At 46.9% G+C, this 27,640-nt stretch overlaps 2 protein-coding genes and 2 non-coding genes across 9 annotated transcripts in view; all 4 read left to right on the top strand.

Moving 5' to 3' along the window:
* The first annotated feature begins 2,388 nt into the window (after positions 1-2,388).
* ATP5F1B (ATP synthase F1 subunit beta) lies at positions 2,389-8,645 on the top strand. The gene is made up of 10 exons (XM_044227019.1): positions 2,389-2,546; positions 3,018-3,200; positions 3,431-3,605; positions 4,293-4,414; positions 4,668-4,852; positions 5,363-5,521; positions 5,640-5,762; positions 6,417-6,629; positions 7,351-7,552; positions 8,389-8,645. The coding sequence occupies exons 1-10, from the start codon at positions 2,420-2,422 to the stop codon at positions 8,484-8,486; spliced, it is 1,587 nt and encodes a 528-aa protein (XP_044082954.1). The 5' UTR covers positions 2,389-2,419; the 3' UTR covers positions 8,487-8,645.
* On the top strand, positions 3,266-3,341 carry LOC122892840. Its single transcript, XR_006381513.1, has one exon. It is a non-coding gene; the product is annotated as a small nucleolar RNA SNORD59 (small nucleolar RNA).
* Positions 4,498-4,569, top strand: LOC122892839. Its single transcript, XR_006381512.1, has one exon. It is a non-coding gene; the product is annotated as a small nucleolar RNA SNORD59 (small nucleolar RNA).
* Positions 8,646-10,339: 1,694 nt separating the features above from the next.
* Positions 10,340-27,640, top strand: part of BAZ2A (bromodomain adjacent to zinc finger domain 2A) — a 35,655-nt gene continuing 18,354 nt past the window's right edge. For 3 of the 6 annotated variants that reach the window (XM_044227028.1, XM_044227027.1, XM_044227022.1), the window contains exons 1-3: positions 10,340-10,517; positions 15,778-15,862; positions 26,802-26,939. In XM_044227028.1, coding sequence (XP_044082963.1) covers positions 26,804-26,939 — 136 coding nt within the window. In that variant the 5' untranslated portion in view covers positions 10,340-10,517; positions 15,778-15,862; positions 26,802-26,803. Of the gene's footprint in view, positions 10,518-11,778; positions 11,796-15,777; positions 15,863-16,350; positions 16,494-16,797; positions 16,817-26,801; positions 26,940-27,640 lie in introns of those variants that run through there. The other 3 variants (XM_044227024.1, XM_044227023.1, XM_044227026.1) reach the window with 3 other exon arrangements.

The raw sequence follows: 27,640 nt of genomic DNA, 5'->3' as shown, positions 1-27,640 counted from the left end.
TAAATTACATTCTTTTTTTAAAATTAATTATTTGACAGAGATCACAAGTAGGCAGAGAGGCAGGCAGAGAGAGAGGAAGGGAAGCAGCCCTGCCAAGCACAGAGCCTGATGTGGGGCTCGATCCCAGGACCCCGGGATCATGACCTGAGCCGAAGGCAGAGGCTTTAACCCACTGAGCCACCCAGGTGCCCCCCAAGTTCTATATATATATATATAGGACCCTATTAACTGGGATGCTGCCCAATGAAATGGAAAGTGCATGGATCATAAATCAAAAATGTGTATCATGTCTTATGATGCAGCCCACTGAAATTATCTTTGATCCACCTTTGCCATGGGATGAATTCCTAGTTGCCAAACATTACTAATTGGTTCTTTTCAGTCCTTATTTTATTGGATATTTATTGTGATTGATGCTATTGACCACTTTCTCAACATTCTCTTTCCTGATTATTTTTTTTATTTCCTGATTTTTTTTTAAGATTTATTTATTAGAGGAAAAAGTGGGGGGCAGGGGAAGAGGGATACCAGGAATCTCCAGCGGACTCCCTTCTGAGTGCAGAACCTGTCATGGGGCTTGGTCTCAAGACTGAGACCAGGACCTGAGCAGAAATTAAGAGTCAGATGCCCAACCAAAAGAGCCACCCAGGTGCACCCCCCCCACATGCCTTTTTTAAGATTTTTTGTTTGTTGTTTTCCATTTTAGAGATAGAGCAAGCAGGGGAGGGGCAGAGGGAGAAGGAGAGAATCCACAAGCAGATTCCCTGGCTGAGCACAGATTCAGTGGCAGGGTTGATCCCAGGATCCTGAGATCATGCCTGAGCTGAAATCAAGAGTAGGCTGCTTAAGTGACTGAGCCACTGACTGAGCCACCCAGGTGCCCCTCTCTTTCCTGATTCTCCACATTATGGTCTCTGGTCTTACTCTTCTGTTGCTTCCTTTGCTGTTTCATTTTTCTCTACCTGCTCCATACATGTTGCTGTTTTCTTATATTGTTTCCCTCTAATTTTAGGCAAGGTTACCATAGGCACCCCAAACTTAATATTCTCTTCCTATTTTCTCCTTTAATTTTTTGATAGCTCTACATGCCAAACAAAACTTTTTCACAATCATGCATAAAGATGAGAACCTATGAGAGCTGGTGGGAGGAAGTCTAGGGAGGTAGTGCCATGATGAACCCTATATAGCCATGTTTGTTCTAATAGATTAAGGGTCTCTCCAACCCACTCCCAGATAGCTTTGAATAAAATCAATACTACAAGAAAGGATGTCCTGGTCTTTCTGATTTCCCATAATCAAGGAACGTTTCCACACACCTACCTCAGCTGAGTCTCCACTTCCATCCAAAGCCCTGAGATCTGGCTTTTGCTGATCTCTTTACTACCTTTTCTTTTTTCCTTCACCTCCAACCTTCCTCACCTGCAGTTAAACAAAAGGAGCATACAGTTTCATGCAAACGTGGGCTTGGAATAGTCTTTCTACTGTAGCCTAGGAATTACTCCGTTTCACAACAGGTGTATCCATCTCTGTCACTTTGAGACAATTCTCCTACATCTCTAGGTGACTCAAGTTTATCCCCTTCTCCTTTCTGTACCCACCGTATCCTGTACTAATCAGGACCCATCTCACTTCACTGCATTGTTTTGTGTCTTTAAGAGGGAGGTCCTGGGTGGCTCAGTCCGTAGATCAACTGACTCCTGACCTCAAGGTCATGAGTTCAAGCTTCACATTTTTTAACTTTATCAAATAATAAAATACAGGAGGTCCTAAGTCTTAATTATCTTTGTTTTCTCAATGCCCGGCACACATCTGTTAAATGACTGGGTTACATTAGCTTCCTACGTTGTACAGTTTTAAGTGGCATAGAGTGTCCACATTCCTGACTTCAGAAACTCCCTGGAAGCTTCCAATTCCACTACTGCGAAAGAATAACCGTGTTTTGAATCTAAAGACTCCTGACTTTCCCAAGGTCACCGTCAGTGGTGCTTCCCGACTCCACTACTACCCTAACCCCCACCACTGAAACAGTCACTGAGCCCAAGGTCTTATCTAAGGTGAGAGCCCAAGGTCGGCCAAAGACAGCCGGCATGCTTCACAACAGGAACTCGGCCCCTCTCGCAACGTAGTTCCGCCAAGTACTCTCTCCAACTGACATCCTTGTTGTCCAATTATGTTTCGAGGCTCTAAAGGGTGCAACTAACCTGACAATGTCCAATAAAAAAAAGGAATTCAGATTGGCACCAACTTTGACCAATGGTTGAAAAGATCAGCGATTATTAACCTATAGGAGCAGCACTGATAGTGATATTCAGCAAATTCATCCAATGGACTTGGTTACTGCAGAGTAGGCCTCGCCCCAACGGCGGGGAAGCTGGTGACCCGGACTGCCGCAGCGCTCAGTCTCCACCCGGGCTCCGCCATGTTGGGTTTTGTGGGTCGTGTGGCCGCTACCTCGGCCTCCGGGGCCTTGAGGGGTCTCGGCTCTTCAGCGCCGCTACCCCAAGCCCAGGTCTTATTGCGGGCCACCCCGGCAGCGCTCCAGTCTGGTAAGTGCCTTCCTCTGCGAGTCGGGTTTGTTTCTGCCACGCGATGACCTTGAGCCGGAGGCCGATTGTCACTCGGGCCTAAGGTATTTCTAATGTTAGAAGGACGTCAGAGCTAGCGCCCTGCCCTCTAACGGCGGGAGAAGAAGAGTAGGTCGCCTATGGGAGCTTTCTTCGATCTAATTTATCTCATTTTGGAAAAGGGGCTCTCTGTGACGGAAAAGTGCGGGCAGGTGCATTGATATTCCCTCAAATGGGGGCACGGAACTCTCGAATAATGGGGTTTGGGACATGGGAAGATCATGTAGGTGCTTTCTCGGTTCCTGCGCGCCCCTCCCTCCGGGCTCGTCTTTGTTATAAGCGTGAGAATGCCGGTTGTAGGCCATGTTTACCAGTTCTTGTGGGTTAAGACGGGGCTTCCCATGACCATTAGTTGACCTGACCCCATTTCTTCCAATATCTTTTGTCTGTTAGCTAGAGACTATGTCGCCCAAACATCTCCTTCGCCGAAAGCAGGCGCTGCCACCGGGCGCATCGTGGCGGTCATCGGTGCAGTGGTGGATGTCCAGTTTGATGAGGGCCTACCACCCATCCTAAATGCTCTGGAAGTGCAAGGCCGGGAGACCAGGCTGGTTTTGGAGGTGGCCCAGCATTTGGGTAAGTAGACTTTGTTAAGAATAGTGTAGAGGTTGTTTAGTCCAAATAACCCCCAAATCAGTCTGCCTTCTGTGATGATTTTTTCAAGATGACTTTCGTTCTTCTGAGTGTGCTGAAGCCACATTTTAGGTACTGAGAAGGAGCCTTGGTTGATCTTAGGTCTTTTGTTCCAGCTGAACATTAAACGTGAAGCCTACTTGTCCTGCATAATTCTGCAATCCTTTCAACAGGTGAGAGTACAGTAAGGACTATTGCCATGGATGGTACAGAAGGCTTGGTTAGAGGCCAGAAAGTTCTGGATTCTGGTGCACCAATTAAAATTCCTGTTGGTCCTGAGACCTTGGGCAGAATCATGAACGTCATTGGAGAACCTATTGATGAGAGAGGTCCCATCAAAACCAAACAGTAAGTATCCCTTTTGCCGCATCTGCATGCGAAGGATCTGCTTTTTCTGCAGGTTTTTTTTCTTCAGTTATTTTGTTGTTGTTGTTTGTTTGTTTGTTTGTTTTTTAGTAATCTCTGCACCAGACCTGGCGCTTGAACTCAAAGGTCACATGCACTACTGACTGAGCCAGCCAAGGGCCCCTCTTCTAGTTTTGTACGTTAAGGCAACACCTTCTAGTGTAGCAGAATTTTCCTGCAGAGAATGCTCAGAATGCTGATATATTGTTATTAAAACCACAAATGTAGTTTCTGAAGAAAATTAAGGATGCAGAAGTTTTGATGTTAAAAAAAACAAAAACCTGCTACTTAGGGCTCAAGTTGATTATTTGAGTTTTCATGCCAGTGGCTTTGGTTGTGGGGTTTCCAAAATTGTCAGGACTGTATTACCTATGGATATATGAAGAAGTGCTGGTAGGTTAGGGCACAGTAAAAGGAAAGTCTTTGTGACAGTTAAAGTTGTTAGGGATTGAGATTATTGTTTCTTGAGATGATGGAAGTGGAATCCCCTTTATTGCAGAATGTCAGGTGAGGTGCTAGCACCTCCAGTGTGTGTGGAATGTTACATAAGAGATGAGATTATGAGTAAAGGGTTAGACTTCAGAACTGAGAGGAACCTTTCAACAAGATTCTCTCTTCCTGCCTCTACAGATTTGCACCTATTCATGCTGAGGCTCCTGAGTTCATGGAGATGAGTGTTGAGCAGGAAATTCTGGTTACTGGTATCAAGGTTGTGGATCTGCTGGCTCCATATGCCAAGGGTGGCAAAATTGGTACGTTACTGGTGGTACATATTTTCCAAACCTAATGGAGGAAGAAAAATCTTACCATGAAATGAGTCGGTACTGGGATCTATCCTTCGCTGATGAGTTGCTTCTGACTTTCGTTCTTCTGAGTTTGCTGAAGCCAGATGCCATTCCTGAGAAGGGAAAAGATAGAAATCCGGTGTAATTTTCTTTTTCTTTAAGTTTTTTTTATTTGGGAACACAGAACTCTTAAATATTGTTTCTTTTCAACCTATTCCAGGGCTTTTTGGTGGTGCTGGAGTTGGCAAGACAGTACTGATCATGGAGTTAATCAATAATGTCGCCAAAGCCCATGGTGGTTACTCTGTGTTTGCTGGTGTTGGTGAGAGGACCCGTGAAGGCAATGACTTATACCATGAAATGATTGAGTCTGGTGTTATCAACTTAAAAGATGCTACCTCCAAGGTAAGTAGTGAGCTGATTTATGTCCACATAGTAGTAGTGCCAGGAAACCGTTTTAGTTGACTGCATTACTAGCTGAAGCCATGTGTTACATTTTCATTTCATGTGTCCTTGGGCCTATGAAGGAAATTCCTGTCCGTGTTTTCTCTGCAACTTGTAATACACTAAGGCATATTTTCTTCTTCTTTAACATTACATTCCATTCCAGACTGTTTTTAGGAGGTAGTCCCACCATTTGAAAGTTAATTTTGGGAGTTGGAGGTAATTAGATGTCTCAACCCTATTTTGTGCTTTTCACTTAGTTTTATTTTCTTCTGTTTTGGGAATTTTGCCTTAATAGGATAGGAAATTGTGTTATTTTGAACTACATCTCTAAAAGGGAAAAGACATGCGGTAACCAAAATTTGATGATTTCTGAGGAGGGTTTTTGGGTAGATTTCTCTGATTTGGGGACCTTGGGTATATGGCTTCCATATCCTCTGCTGGGTTTTCTGATTGTGTATGGTTATGTAGGTAGCTCTGGTGTATGGTCAAATGAATGAGCCACCTGGTGCTCGCGCCCGGGTGGCTCTGACGGGACTGACCGTTGCTGAATACTTCAGAGACCAAGAGGGTCAAGACGTGCTGCTCTTTATTGATAACATCTTCCGCTTCACCCAGGCTGGCTCCGAGGTAAGAGAGAAGGCTTGAGAGGACTTGTTTTCATTTACCCTTTCTATGGGATGGTGCATATGAGGCTGAAGTTGTAGACACCTAACACCTTTGTTCTTCTTTCTCTCTCTTTTTTAAGGTATCTGCTTTATTGGGCAGAATCCCTTCTGCTGTGGGCTATCAGCCTACCCTGGCCACTGATATGGGTACCATGCAGGAAAGAATCACCACCACCAAGAAGGGATCTATTACCTCTGTACAGGTAGGAACAGTTAAGTGGATGAAAGTCTAATCTGTATAAAGGTATATATAGAGAAGTTACTTATGTCTCAAGATTTTTTACCAGATTAGTGAGCTCTCTGAAATGATGTGTAAAATTCTATGTGCATGTTATAGAGACCCTAAAATGTGAAAAAATGGTCACTTAAAGTAGGAAGGCATACATGTGAACATAGATCACAAAAGTAGTGGTTTCCAGCTTGCAGAGTCTGAAGCTGCATGGAAACACATTAAATACATAAATATATATATTTTATATATATACACACATAAATATTCACACATAGTAAAATTATTTTGAGTGTCTAAATAGTTGTAACTTTTCAGTGAATCTAGTGAACCATTATAATCATGCAAGCTCTTTTGTTTTTAACTGAAAGTGTGGATATCACTACAATAGTTAAAATGTAGGATGAAGAACAAAAGGAATGACAGTAAAAACTTTTTTATCACAGCTTGGAGGGACCAGATCATCTATAAGCTCACTCTACTAGTAGGGATGGTAAGAAGACTTTTTTGAGGTGATTTCTTAAATGCTAAGATGGAATGAGATGATGAAGAGAGGTCAGAGAAGGAGGGTGGTGGCTTAAATTAGCTGGCTTCCTGCTGTTGCTTATGGGTTCTTCATTCACTTTAGGCTATCTATGTGCCTGCTGATGACTTGACTGACCCTGCCCCTGCCACTACCTTTGCCCATTTGGATGCTACCACTGTGCTGTCCCGTGCTATTGCTGAGTTGGGCATCTATCCAGCTGTAGATCCTCTGGATTCCACCTCTCGAATCATGGATCCCAACATTGTTGGAAATGAGCATTACGATGTTGCTCGTGGGGTACAAAAGATCTTACAGGTGAGTATTGTAGGTGAGATTGGTGGCTATAAAGTCATACAGTGGGTTTTGGGGGACTATATTAATAGCTAATCTTTCCCAGTGATGTGTATAATACGCTTTGGAGTAAGGAAAGATGAGATAAGCAGGTGTTTTTTTTTTTTTTTTTTTTCTTTTTTAAGATTAATTTTTTATTTGAGAGAGAATGCGCTGAGAGGGAGGGAGAAACAGACTCCCTGATGAGCAGGGAGCCTGGCGCTGCTCAGTCCCAGGACCCTGGGATCATGAGCCAAGCCAAAGACCGACACCCAACTGACAGAGCCACCCAGGTGTCCCAAGATTGGCAGATTCTATTAGAGAGTGTGAATGAGGTCTCTAGGGTTTCCGGGTATTTAGATTTGGAATCTTAATTTTTTCTAATGGCACCAGACAAGAAGTTGGTAGGATAAGACCCTGATCTTAGCCAGGGTCCCTCATGTTCCCAACTGTAACTTCACCACTAATTTGTTTTCCTTATAAAGTGAAGTAAGGTGCTAAAATGCTTCGTGCAAAGCTTGGTGTGAATACAACATGGTATTAATCTGTAGGTGTCTGTCCAGATTCTTAAAAATTGGGGTACCTGGCTGGCTCAGTCAGTAGAGCATCCAATTTTTGATAACCAGGATTGTGAAATCAAGCCCCACATTGAGCATGGAGCCTACTTAAAAAAAGAAAGATTCAGTCCTCTCTTGTCTTCTTATAGGACTACAAATCTCTCCAGGACATCATTGCCATCCTGGGTATGGATGAACTTTCTGAGGAAGACAAGTTGACTGTGTCCCGTGCACGGAAAATACAGCGTTTCTTGTCTCAGCCATTCCAGGTAGCTGAGGTTTTCACAGGTCATATGGGGAAGCTGGTGCCTCTGAAGGAGACCATCAAAGGATTCCAGCAGATTTTGGCAGGTGAGATTTTTGAGAATAAAGCTGAACATAAAATGGCAGAGAAGCTGAAATCTCTGTAACGCTCATTGTTCTAAATTCCCATTCCAGCAACCATCATGCAATGTAGAAGTATATTGTGCCTAGATAAATAGTTTTTTAAAATAAGCTATTTCCCATCAGTGTTTTTTGGAAATACTCTCTATTTACTTCTGAGAGTGAAACTTGGGTTACTTGGTTGTTGTCATTCAACATTTACTGAGTGTTTTCAGTCTTAGCTACTCTTTTTTTTTTTTTAAGAGGGAGTTACTTTATATATTTTTAAAGATTTTGTTTATTTATTTGACAGACAGACATTACATGTAGGCAGAGAGGCAGGCAGAGAGAGGAGGTAGCAGGCTCCCTACTGAGCAGAGAGCCCGATGAGGGGCTCCATCCCAGGACCCTGAGATCATGACCTGAGCCGAAGGCAGAGGCTTAACCCACTGAGCCACCCAGGCGCCCCTTAGCTACTCTTCTAAGTGAAATACAGGTCCTTATAAGGAAGGCATTACTACCCTGTTTTTTACAAATCGGGAATCTTAAAGCACGTAGTTTAAAATAACCGGTCCTGATACCCGCCAAAGTAGAGAGCAAATAATTTGAATCCAGGTTATGTGGCTGAGACCATTTGTTCTTGATCCATACTGTATCATGTCTTGTAAATTGGATTTGTCTTGTAAATTGAAAGTTTGTTAAGATTTCTTGGATGACAAATTGATCACATTCTGACTGGTGGCCCCAAGGGGTGAAGAATAATATATACTGCAAAAAGTGTATCTTTCCACTTAAAACCGCTGTTTTTTTTTTCCCCCATATAGGTGAATATGACCATCTCCCAGAACAGGCCTTCTATATGGTGGGACCCATTGAAGAAGCTGTGGCAAAAGCTGATAAGCTGGCTGAAGAGCATTCATGAGGTCCTTTTGGCAAACTAAGCACTGGTGGTCCTCTGTGCTTTGCTTCTCCTTGCCCCTAAATCTCGGTTTGCTCTGTAGGCCACATGAGAGCCTTGTTTGAAGACATTGTGTTCTGTCTGAAGAGTATTTAAGGTTTCCAATAAAACGTACACCCCTCAGAACTGGTCTATTTTTCTTGGTCCTGACAACACAGCAAACACTGAATTTTAGAGTGGCCATAAGAAATAGTACAAAGTAGGCCACAGATGTTTGAATGGGGTCATCAAAAATGAAAAACCATTGTCTTGATGGACAACTGTGGGTCTTACGAGGGGTTCCCTGTTGATATGATTTCAGTAGTAGGGCCTCAGCTTTGGCCTTTTTATTTGTAGAGGCAGATTGTTTGCCTCTTGAATATTCTGTATAGTCTATTCCTGATTGGTTAAAAAACAACAGGGATATTTTCAGAAGCATATTGGGCAAAATGGGTCTACATTCTGAGAACTGCTATTCTAAGACAAAGCAGGGGTCAGTGAATTGAATGAATCCGATTTATAGGAAATTATGCTGCTTCCGAAGGATTAATAACCTGCAAAAATGTAGTCAAAAGGCCCACCCCTCTGTCTTAAACTAGGCTTGCCTTTTTTTCTCCATACCCACCTCCCCCACCTTTTTTCAGAAAGTGTCTCTGACTACTGTCTGCTGGTTGTCATTTTTCGGCAAGCTTAGAGCTGTGAATCCTTGAGGCAGTGTATGGTATAAAATAAACTGTGAGGCCTATCCTAACCTCTGCTAAGATCCTTTAGGAAAGCTGGAGAGATTGAATCTTAAAAGGAAAAGCAATCTCCAGGGTTTGTGGGGTTGGGCTTTTGAACTAAATGGGAGCTAGAGAATTTCCCCTTCCTTTAGCCACAAAAGTGCAGGGTTAGGAGTGCTAAGAAGTACACCCATTTCAGTGTGAAATGCGTATTAAAGTGCAAAGTCCTTTTGGGTTCCCTGTTAAACGTGGTCTTTCCCGAGCTTAGGGCCCATCTCCTACTGCCCTCTGGTGGTAGGACTGGAGGCTGCAAGAACTCTGATCTCACCATTTTGAAATCCATAAAGGCCATTTGCTGGGATGTGGTTCTTAGCTAATGACTGTTTACAAACCAGCTGGGGCTTTTGTCCTGAGGAGGAGCCTGCCATCTATAGGCTCCACCCCTGAGGCATTCAAGTTGGGTCGTAGCAGGGCGGGGACAAACTGAGATCCCAATTCAGAGGCCCCTAGGGGCTGAAGGTTGGGGAGGGGCCTTGGGAGAGGTGCCAGGGGTGGAGCAGGGGCCTGTAAGTTTCCTCCCATCTGCCTCTGACGTCTTTGGCACTAGTCTCTCCTGTGTCATGATCTGGACAGAAGGTGGAGCCCCTGAGCCGACTGTGCCGGGTCTTTTGCTCCCAGAAAAGCCTGGATTTGGGGAAATGCTGAGTTATGGGGGTGGCGGCATTTCCTCTAGGTCCTGATTCCAGTGGGTAAGAAGCTGGTGCAAAAAACCCCAGGACATAGGGGTCAGCCCTTTCTGCTTTGTTTTCCCATGTTACCCAGATGCAGACCTGGTAACTGATCCTTAAGGTCGTTTGTATCCTTCTATCCCCTCCCCCACACGTTTACGTGTCTCAGCATTCATCGAGAATCTTCTCCCTCTCACTAGCTGCAACTATTTATTTCCTTCCCCCTTTACCACTCTCTTCCACCACGCCTCTGGAGTGTCAACACAGATCTAACCTTCCTCCATATTTCTCCTGGTTCTGCCCTGTCCTCGCCTCCTCCTCCCTCTCCACCCAGAGAAAGCCCCGCCCTTCCCTCCTCCCTCCCCACCCCAGTCTGTCACACAGGGACATCACCCTACAGCAGTTCAGGCTGTGGTTCGCAGGAAGCATACATTGGCTTTTTGATTCGTGCTAGTTCCCAGCTCACAGTTTAGGAGGATCTAACACCAGCCTTCACGTGAAGGGGGAACCAAGGACAGTGAGGAGCTGGGTGGTCCCAGCTTTGGAGCCCTGCCAGCAGGACATGGGTAAGTGTGAGGACCAGCCCCCGGGGAAGGCCTGAAGGATGTCTACCTCCCTCCCCGGCTGACTCAGCAGGGGTGGGGCCTAACCTTTGCTCTTTTGGGGGGTGAAGGAGGGGAAACGGGACCATAGGGGCACAGGGCTCAGGTGGTGAGTGTGCGGACCAAGGGATCGAGAGCACTGACTAGCGCCGGTTCCCAGGAAGAACCTGAGACTCTGCACCTTGCGGGGTGGGGGGGGGCACCCCCACCTCACCGTCCCACCCGACGCCCCAGCCCCTTGCTCCTCCCCGTTTAAGCTGCTAAGATTCAAGTAATATCTTACAGTATTCACTGCTGGCCTCCACCCCAAAAAGTAAAATCTACTTTTTGTTGCGTTGGAGGATTTCTAAGGTGCCTTTCCTTCCCTTATTTTCTCCCAGGCCTTTTAAGTCCCTGTCTTCTCTCCTCCCCCACCGCGACCCACCACCAGGTGGGGGCTGCACTGAGCAGCTGCTTCCTGTTGCCCCAGAGGTTGCTGCAAGGCTGGTGGTGGTTGGGGGAAAACTGAAGTAAACCCGATTCTCACGGTCCCACAGCAGTCCCACTAGGGTTGCTCCTGGCGGCGACCCCCCTCCTCCCCCCCGCCCCAGCTCCAGTCACTAATACTGAGAGGCAGGATTGAGGTTGAAAGGCCTAGGAGGTCTTTGCCCTCGTGGCTTCCTGATTCCAGAGGCTTTTAAACTTGGGTAGTGCTGGAGGAAGGAGGCTGTGTCTTTCCACAGCTGTAGGGAATGGAGCCTTGTGGAGCTGAAAAACAGGGAACCTGTTCATCTAGCAGGGCCTCTGTGCGTTACCCCAAGCAGCCGCGGCCTTCCTCCGGCACCCCCACTCCTCCTTGGCGTCCTTGGGATTCCCTTCCCGGCCTTTGTGAGGAGATCTTTGCAGGAGTCCCGAGATCGCGGTCGGAGCTCTCCCCAAGTCCTCCAGTTCGGACCCACCACCCTCCCCCTCTTAACCAGAGAAGTTTGTCTCTTCTTCCTGGGATCTCTTCTCTTCCTCCATCTGGGATCCTTCCTGGTTCTGGCCCCTAGGAGACGCCACCCGCTTCCCCCTCCCCCCGCGGATTCTTCGCGACCGCCTTACCCAAGCGCTTGTCCCTACTCCAGTAGTTCCTGCCCCTTTAAGTGCTTACCCCCCCACCCCGCACCGCCGGCGGCCCAGGGCTTGGGGGGGAGGAGGCGACGCCGCCACCCGGCTCCGGCCACCTGCGCCGCCGCCGCCCGCGGCCCGGCCCAGCTCCAGGTGAGGCTCAGCACCCCCCGCCCGGTACGAGAGTCCCGGGGTAGGGCCGCTCCTGCGGTCTCCTAACCCGGGGATCCCCGCTGCCGGAGACTCGGGATCTGACTCTCCCCCTGCGGGAGCTGCCCTTCCTCTCTCCCCCCGCACTATCTAACTCGCCCATTTCTCCCCCTGTCCTCTGCGACCGGAATCCGGAGGCTTCTCACGCGTCTCCGCCAACCTCTCCCGAGTACCCTTCCTATCCTAGACCCAGGATCTCCCCCTCCCCCGCGCCTTCCACGGCCAGAAGGAAGTGGGGTGGCGGTTATTCCCCCTCCCACTGGATCCAAAGCTTCCCCCCGCGGATTCTTCGCGACCGCCTTACCCAAGCGCTTGTCCCTACTCCAGTAGTTCCTGCCCCTTTAAGTGCTTACCCCCCCACCCCGCACCGCCGGCGGCCCAGGGCTTGGGGGGGAGGAGGCGACGCCGCCACCCGGCTCCGGCCACCTGCGCCGCCGCCGCCCGCGGCCCGGCCCAGCTCCAGGTGAGGCTCAGCACCCCCGCCCGGTACGAGAGTCCCGGGGTAGGGCCGCTCCTGCGGTCTCCTAACCCGGGGATCCCCGCTGCCGGAGACTCGGGATCTGACTCTCCCCCTGCGGGAGCTGCCCTTCCTCTCTCCCCCGCACTATCTAACTCGCCCATTTCTCCCCTGTCCTCTGCGACCGGAATCCGGAGGCTTCTCACGCGTCTCCGCCAACCTCTCCCGAGTACCCTTCCTATCCTAGACCCAGGATCTCCCCCTCCCCCGCGCCTTCCTCGCCAGAAAAATCTCCCGCGGTCTGGGTTTCGCCGCCTCCCCTCTGGATCCAGAGCTTTCCCACGCCATCCTAACCTCCCAGTGGGAGGGGGAATAACCGCCACCCCACTCCTCTGCCTTCTCCGTAGTAAGTAAGGGTTGGAGGTTTAGCATAGACTCTAGTCACTTTCCGACCCTGCTCCGCTTAGACCTTCAAGTTCAGCTAAGCCCCATCCAAAGCTTTTCTGTAGCTCTCACCCCACCCCACCTCTCTTGGAGTTTGGGGGTCTGACCTCAGCATCCATCAAGCAGCCGTGATGAGAAGGCCCTCTTCTTGGACCTGGGGTGGGCTGGTCCGGTTTAGGAACACTCCTACTCCAGAGTCAGGGAATGGGGGGAGGAGGGCACACCCAGAATCTCGAGATTCTTGGCTTAAGGGTCTGTTGGAGATAGTGGGTGAGAGGCTGGAAATAAGCTTCTAAAGGTGTTGGGGTGGTGGGAGAAGAGAGGGAATCTTAACTTTCTCTGCTCAGATGCACAGGGAGTCCCCACTCTAAGAAACTATGGGCTTGCTCCATCCGCCTCTAAGACGACCTTGGAGAAGCTCATTGGGGACTTGGAAACAGGTCTGTGGGTGACTTTGAGGGGACACACACCAACTTGGAGAGAAGAGGAGGAGGATTTATGGTTCTTTTGATGTGTTATAGGAGAATCTAGACTCCCCAAAATATAGAGGGGAAGGAGACTGTTTTGCAGGAACCTGGAGAGGGAAGGGAACAAGTTGGAATGGTTAGGGAGTTAAGGGCTATCTCCCTACTAGACCATATTAATACTATAAACCATTCAGCCAGAGAGGGCAGGGAAACTAATAATTACCTCACCTCTATTGGGGAATTCCCCCTCCCTCCAAGTCCAGCTGTGCCCCTAGCTCTGCCTCTTTTCTTCTTGTGCTTTCATCCTTCCCCCTCTCCGATCCTCCACTCCAGAATGAGGGGACAGGGTGTCTGGACTTGTTTCACACTCTGAGTCATGTTCCATGGCCTGGAAGATAGCTGGGTGGAGGAGAGGGGTGGTCGGCTGTGGTGTTGGGGTTGAATTCCAGGAGTATCTGGAAGGGGAGAGGGAGGTAAAGGGATACAAACGAATCCCTTTCTTTATCCCTTTCTTTCTTTCCCCTCCCAGCCCCAGCCATCTGGCTTCAGAGTGACCCCTATGGCAGCTGACCCCAGAGTCGGGGTGGTGCAGCAGGAACACAGGAAGGGTGAGAAAGGGGGAGCAGGTGCTAATTTCTCCCTTCTCATTTTCTTCATTACCCGCCCACCGGCCTGGCTTGAGAGAGGTTCTGAGTATTCCCTAGATATCCTCACAAGTTGCTGAAAAGATGACCATTTGCCCCTTCTTCCCCTCTCTAGTAGCTTCCTAAAGGGCAATGGGGTGGGTGATTGGCCCCATCTGATGGCGCTGAGGAATGTTTGGGGACATACGGGGTCAGCCTGCCCTCTGTCGTCTGGACAGGGGTGGGGGGGAGCAACACAGCTGCTGCCTGGAGTGGCTTCTGACTAGAAGTAAATACCCAGCTGTTGGGCATATTGACACCCCACCCTCATCCTTGCTCAAAGAACAAGGAAGATCTCTGATTAGATGGGATGAGGAGGGGGTCTTCTTCAGGGAAAGGTAATTGAAGTCTTTCTGCACCAGATGGGAAGAACGGATCCTGCCCCACTTTCATTTCTAATCGCAGGTGGCCCTCCTATCCAACATCCTTCTTCCCTACCGCTCCCGGCAGGGATAGTCCTAGAGGTTGCCCTGGAGACTAGGCCTGGGGCTCGGAAGGGGTGGGGGCAGCCAGTGGGGCACAGGAGTAACCGGCTCTTCCGGAGCGTAGTGGAGCCAGCGGGTGGGTGTGTGTGGGTGTGTGGTGGGGGAAAGGGCGTGGCTACACCCGTCTGACTGGCGCAGGCTCCTCCCCTGTCTCCTGTCTCTGACTGGCCAGCTCTACGATTGGGGGCGGGAGGTAGGAAGATTCTCCCTCATCTGCCCTGGAAAAGAGAAAGAGGAGAAAAAAGATACTAGCTCTCTTCCCCGGCTCTTTAGGAAGCCACTGCCAATCCCTGATCTCTCGTCATCTAGTTTTATTATTTATTATTTTTTATTTTGGAGAAGGTGGGGAATTCCTTAGCTGATGTTTGCTGTATCCCTTTCTCCAGAAGGAAGGATCCCTATCCCCTGAGTTGTGGCCCCCACTTAACTCAGGAACTTAAGGTCCTCATGCTGTTAGTGTCTTTATTTATTTATTTATTTCCAGTCGTGACCTATAAATCTGTTACTTAGTCAGGGAGGAGAGAACGGTTTTGATTTCTACCTGTCTACTCCTTCCCCCTGGTAATCTACTTTTCTCCGGAACAGGAGAGAAACCCTTCTAACCCTCTTAGCCTCTTTCTTCTAGCCTCCACACACTAAAGCTTTGCTAAAGCTCACTTCGTTATTCGCTTCTCTGAGCCATTTATAGTGGGGAGTAGAGTTTGTTCCCAAAATTGAGGAAGAGCCCACTCATCTGTGGAGTAAGGAAATCCAATCCAGACTGATATATTTGGCCCTGCCTTGCCCTGTCCCCATCCAGTTTTCAGATTTTCTTCCTCTCCAGACCCTGAGGGAAAGGTATTTGTTGACCTTTCAACCTGCCAGTTTCATTATCCACACTCTGTTCCTCTTCCAGAATATTCAGCCTGAGTTTTGCAATTGTTTGTAGAACTGCATTGCATTGAATAGGAATTATCTTGAAGCCTGCAAAGTCTGTTGAGTTACAAACCTGGTTTCTGGTCAAATTTTATCCACTGTTTGACCATGAACGAGTTTGTTAACCTCTCTGGGCCTTAATTCATCTGCCATATAAGAGCAGGTTGAGCTAGAAATTCTCTAAATTCTAACATTATATGACACTGTTTTCCATACTGGGACCCTGCAGTTGACATTTTAGATGAGAGTCAAACTCTAGTCCCCTGCTAGTTCTTTCTTTCCTGTTCTCAGGTTTCACACAGTCATATGGCCCTATCAAAAAAAGTACTGGGGTTATAGAATAGGTGAACATTTGGGGCATCTTATTTGCAATGTCAGTTTTCTGGCTCACCTCCTGCCACTCTGACCAGCTTTAGGCTAGGTTCAGGTCTTCCTTGACTGGTTCCAGAGCCGAGTTTCCTTTTTCTACCACAGGAATCTTCCCGACCCCCAGAACCCTGCAGATGTCGCTGGGAAAGTGGTAATCCAGGCAGAACGAGGCTGCCTCCACGGGACAGAGGTGAGTAGGCAGCAGATGCTGCAGGTTTTTGCCTTTCCCCACCGCTTTATTAGGACTGGACTTTCCTGACTAACCTTTCCGCTTTGACACTTCCACTTTTCAACTACCCAGCCTGGGAAATAACTGCCCTTGAAAATTCACCTCCACCTCCACCCCTGTTAGGAGAATGGCACATGCCTTGGTCCTAAAATTTTGGTCTAGTCTTTAAAGTTAACCTTTGGGATCATGGCACGCCTTTCAGTTTGCTCAGTGTGAGACTACCGCCCACAATGAGCCTCTAGGCAGAGGGAGCTGTCGGGTAGTCTAGGAGACAAAGCGGCGCTAGGACCCAGATCCGGGTCGGGGAGCGAAGATGACGGGCACTAGGACCCGGTGGTGGAGGCCGAGGAGGGCGGCTCTCTCTCGGCCGCAGCTTCCCCGCCCCCTCCGGCTTCGGCTCACTCCTCCCCCGCCGGCCATGTTGGCTCCGCTCGGGCCCCGCGGTTGAGCCGCGTCCCCCTCCCCCCTCCCGGACCCCAGACCCCCTCCCCCGCGGTCCCCTCCCCTCCTGGCGCCCGGAGCGCGGCCATGTGAACCGCCCGTCCCCCGGGGAGAGACAAGCCCCGAGCCGGGCTGGACGCCGCCGCCTCAGGTCTGTTGGGTCTGTGGCTGGGGGCCTGAGGGGAGGGAGCCCCGCTTTCATCCGAGGCTTCCCTCAGGGAACAGAGGCTCCGGTACTGCCAGGAGCCTTGCTGTGGGCGAGAAGCTGACTCGAGCTTATTTCCTGTTAGGACCCAGCCTGGGGCGGGGGTCTCCCTGCCCAAGGGACTGGAGGAGAAGGGGGCTGGCTGGTCTGCTGAAGACCCGGGCTGGGGCGGCGGGGGCGGGAGGAGCTGTGGAGGCTCCCGGCGACGACGGCGGCGGCGGCGGCGACGACGACGACGACGACGAGGAGGCGGAGAAGCCGCCTGCCTGGTGATGACTCCTGTGGGGGACTCAGATGGAATCCCCGGGAGGGGCTCCACCTCCTCGGGTGGGGGTGGGGACTGCCCGAGTGCGACGGGTGGGTGAGGGGGTTCCCTGGGCGGGTTAGACACTCCGTTTGTGGGGATTGGGGCGTTTTGGCAGCGGCGAGTGGAGGTTAGAAAGGGTTTCCAGGGGTCTCAGGGTCTCTCCCTCGGTGAGGGGTGCACGTTCTCTTGAGCGTGGCAAGCTGGAGAGGGCCTTGCTGGAGCGGTGCTGTGCTTAGCTTGGGGCCCCCAGAGTCCCAGGAGTTCCCACTCCAGGGAGGGGGGTTGATACTGAGGTGTCTGAGCTGGGCTTTTAGGAAGGGAAGAATAAAGAGGGATCTCCTTGGCAGGGGATCCCTCACTAAGGGGATCCCCATTTCCGTGGCAGAAAAGATGATCCGGTATCATCCCTTTCTTTGCTGATGTACCCAATTTACAGAGGAAAGGCAATGCCAATAACAGACGTCCTTTGTAGGATTTATTGGAGTGCGAGATTTGCATCCTTCGGGGGGCGATGGGGGGGTAGCTTCCACCTCCATCTGTACACAAACAGCCCCTCCCCCAAGCCTCCTGCAGGAAGTGGCCGGGAAATGGCAGCTGTGCGTTTGCTGCTGCGTCTCTTGTTGTTTTGAAATGTCCATTTTAATCAGATTTAGTTTCATTTTCTGAGGCCGTCTGGGCGAGCTTGGATCCTGCCAACCATGTGGTCTTGGGAGTCTTTTCGTAGGACTTTTTTTTTGGGGGGGGGGTAAACTTCATTTGTCAACTGGAAGTGTAGTCACTGCAGTTGACTCACTGAATTCCGGTCTACCTCCCCGCTCCCCTCCCACTCCAGAGCATCTCTGCCTCCCTGTCTGGATTTTTTTTTCCTTGAGCTAGAGGTCATAGAGAAGCAAACTCAGTCATCTACCAGCACCGCTGCACTTTCAGTGCTAGTGATGCAAATTCTCTGAGCATAGAGAGCTTCCAGGAAGACTTGGGATCTTCTGTGGCACTAGAGTGACTTTTTAGGGTCCTGTTCAATATATTCTTAAATATAATTTTTTGTATTGCAGAGCACCTTGTCAGGTGAGCTTTTGCGGTGAAGAAGGGTAGATTCTGAGAAGTGAAAGAAGAGGGAATGGAATTTATGTGTTGGGGTAGGAACTGAGTGAAGGTGATGGGCTTATTCCTTACTGGTGATTCTAGCCTAAGGATAGTCCCTGTGGGAGGGCTGTTAGTTGATGTAGGGTGCTGAAGAGTTGTTTTTTTTTTTCTAATTTTTTTTAATTTATTTGACAGACAGAGATCACAACTAGGCAGAGAGAGGAGGAAGCAGGCTCCCTGCTGAGCAGGGAGCCTGATGTGGGGCTTGATCCCAGGACCCTGGGATCATGACCTGAGCCAAAGGCAGAGGCTTTAACCCACTGAGCCACACAGGCACCCCGGGTGCTGAAGGGTTTACCTTCTGTAGAACCAGTTAATAAGGAGAGTTAGCTGTCATGTGACTTCATCTTCAATCCATAAAAGACATTTTGTCTCTTGTTACCTTTCTTGGAGAATGGTGAGCTTTTTTTCCCTCTGTGCTGCACAGAGTCATGTGTCCAGATTTTCTCTTTTCTCCGGCCTGATAACTGCAGAAGATTTATACTATAGCATATAGTGATGGACTGTTTGTACTGTGTCCTCAGGCACTTTGTTAGACACTGGGTTTGGTTAGAGGAGTTGGCAACAGGATTTTATATTTTGAGAAATGACCTATTGAGATCATTTGGACTATCCTAAAAACTGCTTAAGGCTGGCATTTAGATAATCTTTTCAGTATTTTCTGGTCCCACCTGAATTATAGGTTCCTAGATGAGAGATCCAGGTAGGAATAGATGGATGTATGATTATGTGACAGCAGCATCATCACAGTTAAGATAGCATTATTGCTCTTTTCAGTGGAGCTGTTGGGGTTGATATTATGGAAATAATAAAAACAAGTCTAGTGTCCTTGTCCTTTTTCTTGTCTCTTCTTGACTGGTTGGTTCTTTTGAATTGCGTTCTGATAGGGTTGATTCGACTCGGATTTTTAAGTTCCCCTTTCTTCAATCTTCCTTTACCTAAGTTGGGACCTGACAGAATAGTAGATAGGTTTTCTCTGTTCCCCAACACTTAAGAAAGTGAAGGAAGGAAAAGGACCACTCCAAAGGAATTAGAAATTTATTTTGTGAAAGTAGACTTTGACTTATTTGATACGTGATTAATCAGAAAGCTGAATGAAGCTGATTTTTCCGTGTCCTTTTTGTAAAATAGATGCATTTTTCTTTCAAAGCAGTGGATTTCTGAATATTGTTTTGTTTGTTTTTGTTTCCTTTGTAAAGGAAACATTTTTTTTTTTAAAGATTTTATTTATTTATTTGACAGAGAGAGATTACAAGTAGGCAGAGAGGCAGGCAGAGAGAGAGGAGGAAGCAGGCTCCCCGCTGAGCAGAGAGCCTGATGCGGGACTCGATCCCAGGACCCTGAGATCATGACCTGAGATCATGACCTGAGCCGAAGGCAGCGGCTTAACCCACTGAGCCACCTCAGGCGCCCCTGTAAAGGAAACAAATTTGAGGTGTGGAGTCAACTATGCAGGTTGACCTCGGAGGCAGCCAGAAATCTAGAATGCCCTGAGAGGCTCGTCTTGCAGTCTTGTGGTTCTGGAATCAGGTGGGAATCAGGTGTTGCCAAGAGAGAAGCAAAGCTTGTCAGGGTGACTGTGTCTTGCTACCATTGACCTTTCTGATTACCTCTGAAGAGGTTTGCTATATTCTTTTACTGTTAAACTGTGTGGAAGTTAGTCCTGTAATTGTTATGATGTTTGATGTTGTTTCTTGTGTGTACAGTAAAGCAGTATTGCCAGAGTTTTTATGTCTTAGGATATAGAGTGAAGTATAAAACTCAGAAAGTATTCCTGGGGCATATAATCTTCCTAATTTGTTTCTTGAGATAGGGATGTCTTCATATACCCCATAGCCCAAGATTAATACTTTATTAGCATTGTTGCATATGGGTCAGAGAACTCTAAAATAATTTCTTTACCCACCGTGGGGTTTGAACTTAGGACCTAGAGATAAAGAGTCGCATGCTCTACTGAGCTAGCCAGGTGCCTACGGAAGGACTTTTTTTTTTTTTTTTAAACCAGGTTGTGGGTCTGTATCCTTTTGAAATTTATGAAATTCTGCAAAATAGAAAACCTATCTTTGAAGAGCTCTGGAGATTGTTCTTAGATTGGGTCACTGGCAGTAAAAGTAGCATTGTGTTAATATGTTACTTAACGTTTTGTCCTTCTAGTTACAGAGAATAATTAAGAGGGCACTTTACAAAGGATAATCTAACTTTATCAAAAATTCATCAAAAAACTAAGACATGAGGGTTCTTTTCTTTTTTTTTTTTGTAAGAGATTTTATTTATTTATTTGACATAGAGATCACAAGTAGGCGGGGGTGGGGGGTCGGGGGGAAGCAGGCTCCCCACCCAGCAGAGAGTCCAATGTGGGGCTTGGGGCTTGATCCCGGGACCCTGAGATAATGACCCGATCCAAAGGCAGACGATCAAACGAATGAGCCACTCAGGCGCTCCGACATGAAAGGTGGTCTCACTACTTTTGGTGTCCTTAGGTTGGACTTTCCATGACCTATCTCACTAAAGGGGATTCTTAACCTGCCTGCTCAGCTTAGGTTTTTTTTTTTTTTTAAAGATTTTATTTTTATTTGTCAGAGAGAGAGAGGGAGAGAGAGCGAGCACAGGCAGACAGAGTGGCAGGCAGAGACAGAGGGAGAAGCAGGCTCCCCGCCGAGCAAGGAGCATGATGCTGGGATCACGACCTTTTTGTTTTTGTTTTTGTGGGGGTGGGTTGGGTTGGGTTAAGGAAAGGGTTGAGTCCTTAACAGTTAGAACTGAAATTCTGAGAAACAAATAACCTTGTTACAACCTCTGGAATGTAGCTTTTACTGTCCTATTATTTCAGAGGCATTTCCATTCTTCCGACAGTGAAATGACAGTGAAATGACGAGCGAGAACTGTGGCAGAAAACCTAATCTAGATCATCATATATCCTTTTTGGTACATGTTGGATAAAATAATATGTATTATATATATCCTTTTGGATATATGTTGGATAAAATAGCCAACAAATATTTTAAAACCTAGTATGTACCTTGAGTGTTTTTTTTTTTTTTTTAAGATTTTATTTATTTCTTTGAGAGAGAGACATGAGAGCGAGCATGAGAGGAGAAGGTCAGAGGGAGAAACTGACTCCCGGTGGAGCTGGGAGCCTGACGTGGGACTTGATGGGACTCTGGATGATGACCCCAGCTGAAGGCAGTTGCTTAACCAACTGAGCCACCCAGCACCCAGGCACCCTGAGTGTTTAGTTAAATCAAGCAAAACATTTTACTATTTAGAGCTCAAATTTACTGCCCCTTACATTCTCAGTACTTCCTGATTTCTAGGCCTTGTTTTCTGTAGGGGACAACTGTCTAAAATATGTCAAGATTTGGGGCCTCTCTTCCCTCTAGAAATTGTTACCTCTGTGAAGAATGAGACTGAGTTTTTGGGTGGTCTGAGCAAAAACCACAACCTTTATTAGATGAGTAAGCTGGCAGTGGCAGAAAAGATAGATTTCTTCATTCATTTGTCCAATTTGTGGGTTCAACAAATATTTCCTTTGGTTCTTTTATGTATTTTGCTCTAAATTAGGTGCTGGACATACAGTGGTAAAACTTAATATCCAACTGGTGCTATAGAACCTGCATGGTTTGGAAGAAATAAAGATGGAGAACAATCATCTTTGTGTTCTGAGCAGCCTAAACATTGCAGTTGCCTTTGAGTTGCCCCCCTTAATATATGTAGTCTTTTTTTTTTTTTTCATTCTCCTGCCTCATTTCCCTGACTGTGAAAGGGGGTTAAAAGAAAGCACATTTTGAGAGAATGAGCCTCAGTCCATACATGCTGTGGTCTTGAGTCAGAGTTCTTCCAAGGGCAGATTGTTACCAGGGCTGTCAGAATGGGCTAAAGAAGACATGGGTTGGCATTTTGAACTCTGAATTGGTGGAGGAAGACTGCTTAGCCAGGAAGGGATTTTTAGATACAAAATTCAGAACATCTTTGTATCTCCCTCAGGGTGTGGAGATAGGAATTGGGGAATGGGGCATCTTTTGTATTATAGCAAGATTTTTCACCCTTAGCACTAATGATATCTTGAGCCAGGTGATTCTTTCTTGTGATGGGCTATCTTGTGTATTGCAGGATCATTAGAAGCATCTCTGGCTTCTACTTACTAGAAGCCAATAGCGTATACCTTTCAACATTACTAAATGTTCCCAGAGGCACAATCACTCTTGGTTAGGAACCACTGTATTAGAGTATGGTTCATGAATCCAGAGATGAGTAGAGTTGAGAAAGATCCCTTTATAACATTAACTGTTACGGAGCTAAAACACAGTGGTATGATATATTTACTATACAGTAAAATTCGCGTTTCCTGTTTAATAAAGATAAACATTTGAAAGCTCTCCCCCACTTCTTTCCTCCCCCCTCCCAAGTTTAGGAACCTCTCTGTTTTTGGAACTTTGTCTTATGCTATATGGAAGAATGAACCAAACAGCTGCAGATACTGCCAAAGTTTCTAGCTGGATGGTTAATGTATCTTGTCTTTCTTGGGTAGCCTCAGAAATCTGAGTGGTAGGTAGGATTGGCCAGGGCACCTGCAATGGTGTTGAAATCTGTAATATTTATTTCAAACACTTTGTGCATTGTCAGCCTTTTTGTGTTAAAACCACGTCACAGGGCCACAGAGTAAGTAGCTCTTCAATTGGGACTAAGAAAAACAGCCTTATTTGGCCATGTGGCGAGGGCTTAACTGCTTCAAGCTCAAGGAGCAATGTCCCTTAATTCTTACAAATGAAACATAGTCTCTTCGGAGATCCATTTACACACAACCAGGACTGGGCTGGGTACTGTCCTGATTGTACTTCCTGGTTATGAGAGCTGTCTGCTATTCTGGGGGTTGGGCGCTGACTGATTTCTTTTTTTTGTTTGGCCAAAATCCTATTAGTTCAAAGGAAGATAGTCTCCTTTGCTTTACCTGTTCTCCTTAGTAGGAGGGAGGGCATAGATGGGAGGTCATAATTCACCTTCAGGCATTATTGTGAAAAGCATCTTGGGTAGGAAGGTGAAAATGAAATAACCCTGAGTTTATTGCTTAGAAGAGGTGTCCACATTTTTACATTGCTGTAACTGTGATCCCATAGTTAAGTGACATCTGAAATTAAGAGTCAAGTGTAAGGAAGTGTGGCTGTTGGGAGCATTACTCCTAGTTTTATAGTACTGGTAATGGTTTTGGGTTTTGTGTGTTTTTGGTGGTGGTGTTGTTTTGTTTTGTTTTGTTTTTTAAAGACTTACTTATTTATTTGACAGAGATCACAAGTAGGCAGAGAGGCAGGCAGAGAGAGGGGGAAAGCAGGCTCCCTGCGGAGCAGAGAGCCCAATGAGGCCCTCTACCCCAGGACCCTGGGATCATGACTTTAACCCACTGAGCCACCCAGGCTCCCCTGGTGTTGTTTTTTTAAGATTTTATTTATTTACTTGAGACCGAGACAGCAGGGGGTGGGGAGGCAGAGGGAGAGAGAAAATCTCAAGCCGACTCTGCTCTGAGTGCTGCTTGGGGCTCAATCCCATGATGCTCACATCATGACCTGAGCCAAAATTGAGAGTCAGATGCTTAACCAACTGAGCCACCCAAGGCGCCCCCAGTAATGGTTTTAAATTATATTTTTATCTTTTGGGTCTGGTTATCTTTTTATCTAAAAGGTAAAAATCTTAACGAAAATTTTTTACTAATGATGAAACTGAGGCTCAGCAATGTTAAGTAACTTGTCCAGGGTCACACAACTAATGGTAGTAGACCTGAGATTTGAATGTAGAGCCCACTATGTTGTGCTGTTTTCACTGTACAGCACAAAGAGTATTTTATATTTCTTGGAAGCTTTTTGTAAATGAAGTGATTGTGGTTCTGATGACCCTTCAGTAGAGGCTAGTGGGGAAACAGACCTCAGGCACTAGATAACTTCCCATTTCTTTTACTTATCTGATTTCTGTGACCCATCCATTTATTCTTATTAGTATGTAATTTATGAGACCGGAAATGCTGTGCTTTCCCAGAGTAGCAGAGAGGAGATCATCATTAGTTTCCTTACATATTCAAATAGAAAATGGAAGAATGAACTGTGGCCTATAATTGAGTGGAAAGATATAGTTTGGGGGCGCCTGCATGGCTCAGTGGGTTAAAGCCTCTGCCTTCACCTTGAGTCATGATCTCAGGGTCCTGGGATCGAGCCCTGCATCTGGCTCTCTGCCCAGTGGGAGCCTGCTTCCTCCTCTCTCTCTCTGCCTGCCTCTCTGCCTACTTGTGATCTCTGTCAGATAAATAAATAAAATCTAAAAAAAAAAAAAAAATATATAGTTTGGTGTACATAGGACAGAAGGGGTATATGTCACACACATTGGAGGTGTGGCTGTGCATAAAACTGGGGGAGGAAGTGGTGGGGATCAGATGGAATGGGCTCTCCAGGAATAGCATTTCTAGGACTTCCGAAATGAATTACTGCATGTCCTCTTTACTTTGTGGTGTAAGCTTTGGAAGGAACCTAACCTAAGGGATTAGGGAATGAACTTTCCTACTGGGTGTCTTTAATTTCAGAAGCTTATCATACCATGATGCTTATTTTTCGGACCCCATATTACTGAGGAGTGGCCCTTGTAGGAAAATCCTCGGGGATTCTGAGGTCTTTGTAGAAGCCAGTTTCTTTGATGCACAGCAGGTTTAGCTCTGTTGCATATTTTATTTTATTTTATTTTTTTTAAAGATTTTATTTATTTATTTGAGAGAGAGAGTGTGAGAGAGAGCATGAGCGAGGAGAAGGTCAGAGAGCGAAGCAGACTCCCCATGGAGCTGGGAGCCTGATGTGGGACTCGATCCCGGGACTCCAGGATCACGCCCTGAGCCGGAGGCAGTCGTCCAACCAACTGCGCCACCCAGGCGTCCCTCTGTTGCATAGTTTAGAGTGAAGATGGGAAATCAGTCAATCCTAAATACTTATTCCCCTATGTCAACAAAATATGAATTTTTTTAAAAATTTTAGTTAAAATTGGTAAAGGTAGAGATAGGGTATTTAGCCTAGAAAATCTTAACAGCTATCATGTCATAAATACAGGGTTTATATTTTATGTTCAGGACACCTAATGGTGTTTGATTTGCATTACCTAGTATATTTAGGAACATGAGTCTTTTTTTTTAAGATTTTATTTATTTATTTGACAGAGAGCAGAGAGCCAGATGTAGGGCTGGACCCTGAGATCATGACCTGAGCTGAAGGCAGAGGCTTTAACCCACTGAGCCACCCAAGCACCCCAGGAACATGAGTTTTAACAAACCTTGGGCAGTGGTCATATATGTTCGTAATCTATTTATTTACTTATTTAATATTATTATTTTTTAAGATTTTATTTATTTATCAGAGAGAAAGGGGGGGAGAGAGCGAGCACAGGCAGACAGAATGGCAGGCAGAGGCAGAGGGAGAAGCAGGCTCCCTGCCAAGCAAGGAGCCTGATGTGGGACTCATCCCAGGACGCTGGGATCATGACCTGAGCCGAAGGCAGCTGCTTAACCAACTGAGCCACCCAGGCGTCCCTTATTAATTATTTTTAAAAGATTTTATTTATTTGAGAGAGTGAGAGAGAAAGAGAGAGGGCACATGTGGGATGTGGGGGGAAGGCAGAGGGAGAAGAAGCAGGCTCCCCACTGAACAGAGAGCCCAATGTAGGGCTTGATCCCAGGACCCCGAGATCATGACCTGAGCCCAAGGCAGATGCTTTATGGGCTGAGCCACCCACGTGTCCCAGTACATCATAAGTTTCTGATTGATATGTCAGACTTCACCAATAATTCTGGCTTCTGCTTCCTTTTCTTCTTCCCTTTTATCTTTATCAACTACCTTCCCTTTTATCTTTATCAACTACATTCTGATCCAGGACTTCAGTTCTTCTCATTTCTAGTACTGTATCACCTCATATTCAGGACAGGGCGAAAAGCTTTTTAACCGTACTACCCTTCCAAGGAGCCACTGCCCTTTACAAATGTAAGATGTCCAGCTATTCTCTCCGTGACACTTTACTTTTAAGCTATAAAACCAAAACACTAGGAAGTAACCATAATAGGTATAACAGTAACGTTCCTTGGGAAACTCTGTAGTCCGTTTTCCAGCTCTGACATGTTTCTGAGTTGTGTTCTTAGAAAATCATGAAAAAGAAGAGAAGTGTTGCCAGATGATTTGAGTTTTGCCATTATGGTCACCTTTCCTAAATGTGTTCTTTTCAGATCTCTTTGCTAAGATACCTTCTTCAGATGCCTAGGGCTATGGATAGGATAACATGGAAATTATTTAACTCAAGTATAATAATAAAACAAAGCAGCATATGTATCAGATATGCTTTTTCTGCCAACACCCTGATCTCCATGGCTTCCTGTCAAAAAGATGACATCGAGAACCTTCTGTGGCCCCTGGGAGTGGGACTCTGGCCTTACCTTGAGGGGAGGGAAGACAAAAGGATGGAAAGTTTAAATGTTATAATAGAGGGTTAATAATATCATATCTAACATAGAGGGATAACCTGGACTGGAAATTAAGAGTATGGGGTTTACACAGGGGGAAGATTATTCCATGCTGTAGGGTCATTGCCCAGGTTAGGGATGTATTTCCTCCTCTTCTTCTCTTTTTTTCAACCTGTACTTCTGGAAACATCCCTCCTCCTCCCCCCAGTACATAGGTAGGAGAAGGGTAAGTAGATGGAGGGGAGGGGGCATTCCCTATAGAAGATTCCAGGTGATATAACCTTGTTTAACCGCCAGTATTTTTTTTTCCCCTCTCTCTCCCCTCCTACAGAAATGGAGGCAAACGACCATTTTAACTTTACTGGCCTTCCCCCTGCACCTGCTGCCTCAGGACTGAAACCCTCTCCCTCCTCAGGGGAGGGCCTCTACACTAACGGGTCTCCCATGAACTTCCCTCAGCAAGGGAAAAGTGAGTGTGAGGGCCACATGGCCTGGGGAGGGAGTGGGCATCATTCCTTTAGAGCAGGTTGATGGGACAAGATTTGGTTCCTCTCTGGTCGAGCTACCTCACAACAGCTTTTTTTCTTGCCAGGTGGGGAGGGAGGAAGTAAATCCTCAGAACTTCAGCTGCTGGAGAGAAAGCAAGTTTCTAAGAACAGGTTCTAGGGGTTTATGGAAGCAGCACTCTTAGTCTTGACTTAGGTTGAAAGGGTTTAGGAAAACATACTGGCTTTTTCATCTTGGCCTGCTCTTCTGTTACCCCTGTTCCCTGGCTCCTGCCAGAGAATGGTGAGATAGCTACTGCTTCCAATAATGACTTCTGGACCTGTGAGAGAGATAAAGGTCCAGCCCTCTGAGAAGCTGTTTTTAAAGGTTGGAGATCTAGGATTGGGGGTGGAGAGATTGGGTGAAGGTTGGGATGTGTTTGCCTTTTAGTTTGTGTAATAGAGAAGAGGGTAGATACTTGAAGTCTGTGCCACCCCTGTCCTTGAGAGTAGAAGAGCAGAAGATAGGGAAAGAGTTTTAATGCTTACCTAGTTCCCTAGAGAGAAACATCTATAATTCCAGACGGAAGTGTTGCTGCCAGGATCAGGTCTTTTCCTGGATTTGGCTTATCAGTTGCTCTGTACATAGTTCTGCCAAGTACTTCTCTAATCTTGCCTGGATTTC

The sequence above is a fragment of the Neovison vison genome, chromosome 12 (genome assembly GCF_020171115.1).
Source record: "Neovison vison isolate M4711 chromosome 12, ASM_NN_V1, whole genome shotgun sequence".
Lineage (NCBI taxonomy): Eukaryota > Metazoa > Chordata > Mammalia > Carnivora > Mustelidae > Neogale > Neogale vison.
Note: the sequence above shows the minus strand (reverse complement) of the source record. Positions and strands in the feature narration are given on the sequence as shown.

Coding starts and splice junctions, on each gene's coding strand:
- ATP5F1B (XM_044227019.1), top strand. CDS start 2,420: ATGTTGGGTTTTGTGGGTCGTGTGGCCGCTACCTCGGCCTCCGGGGCC. Junction 2,547..3,017: donor CCCGGCAGCGCTCCAGTCTG/GTAAGTGCCTTC, acceptor TTTGTCTGTTAG/CTAGAGACTATGTCGCCCAA. Junction 3,201..3,430: donor GGAGGTGGCCCAGCATTTGG/GTAAGTAGACTT, acceptor TCCTTTCAACAG/GTGAGAGTACAGTAAGGACT.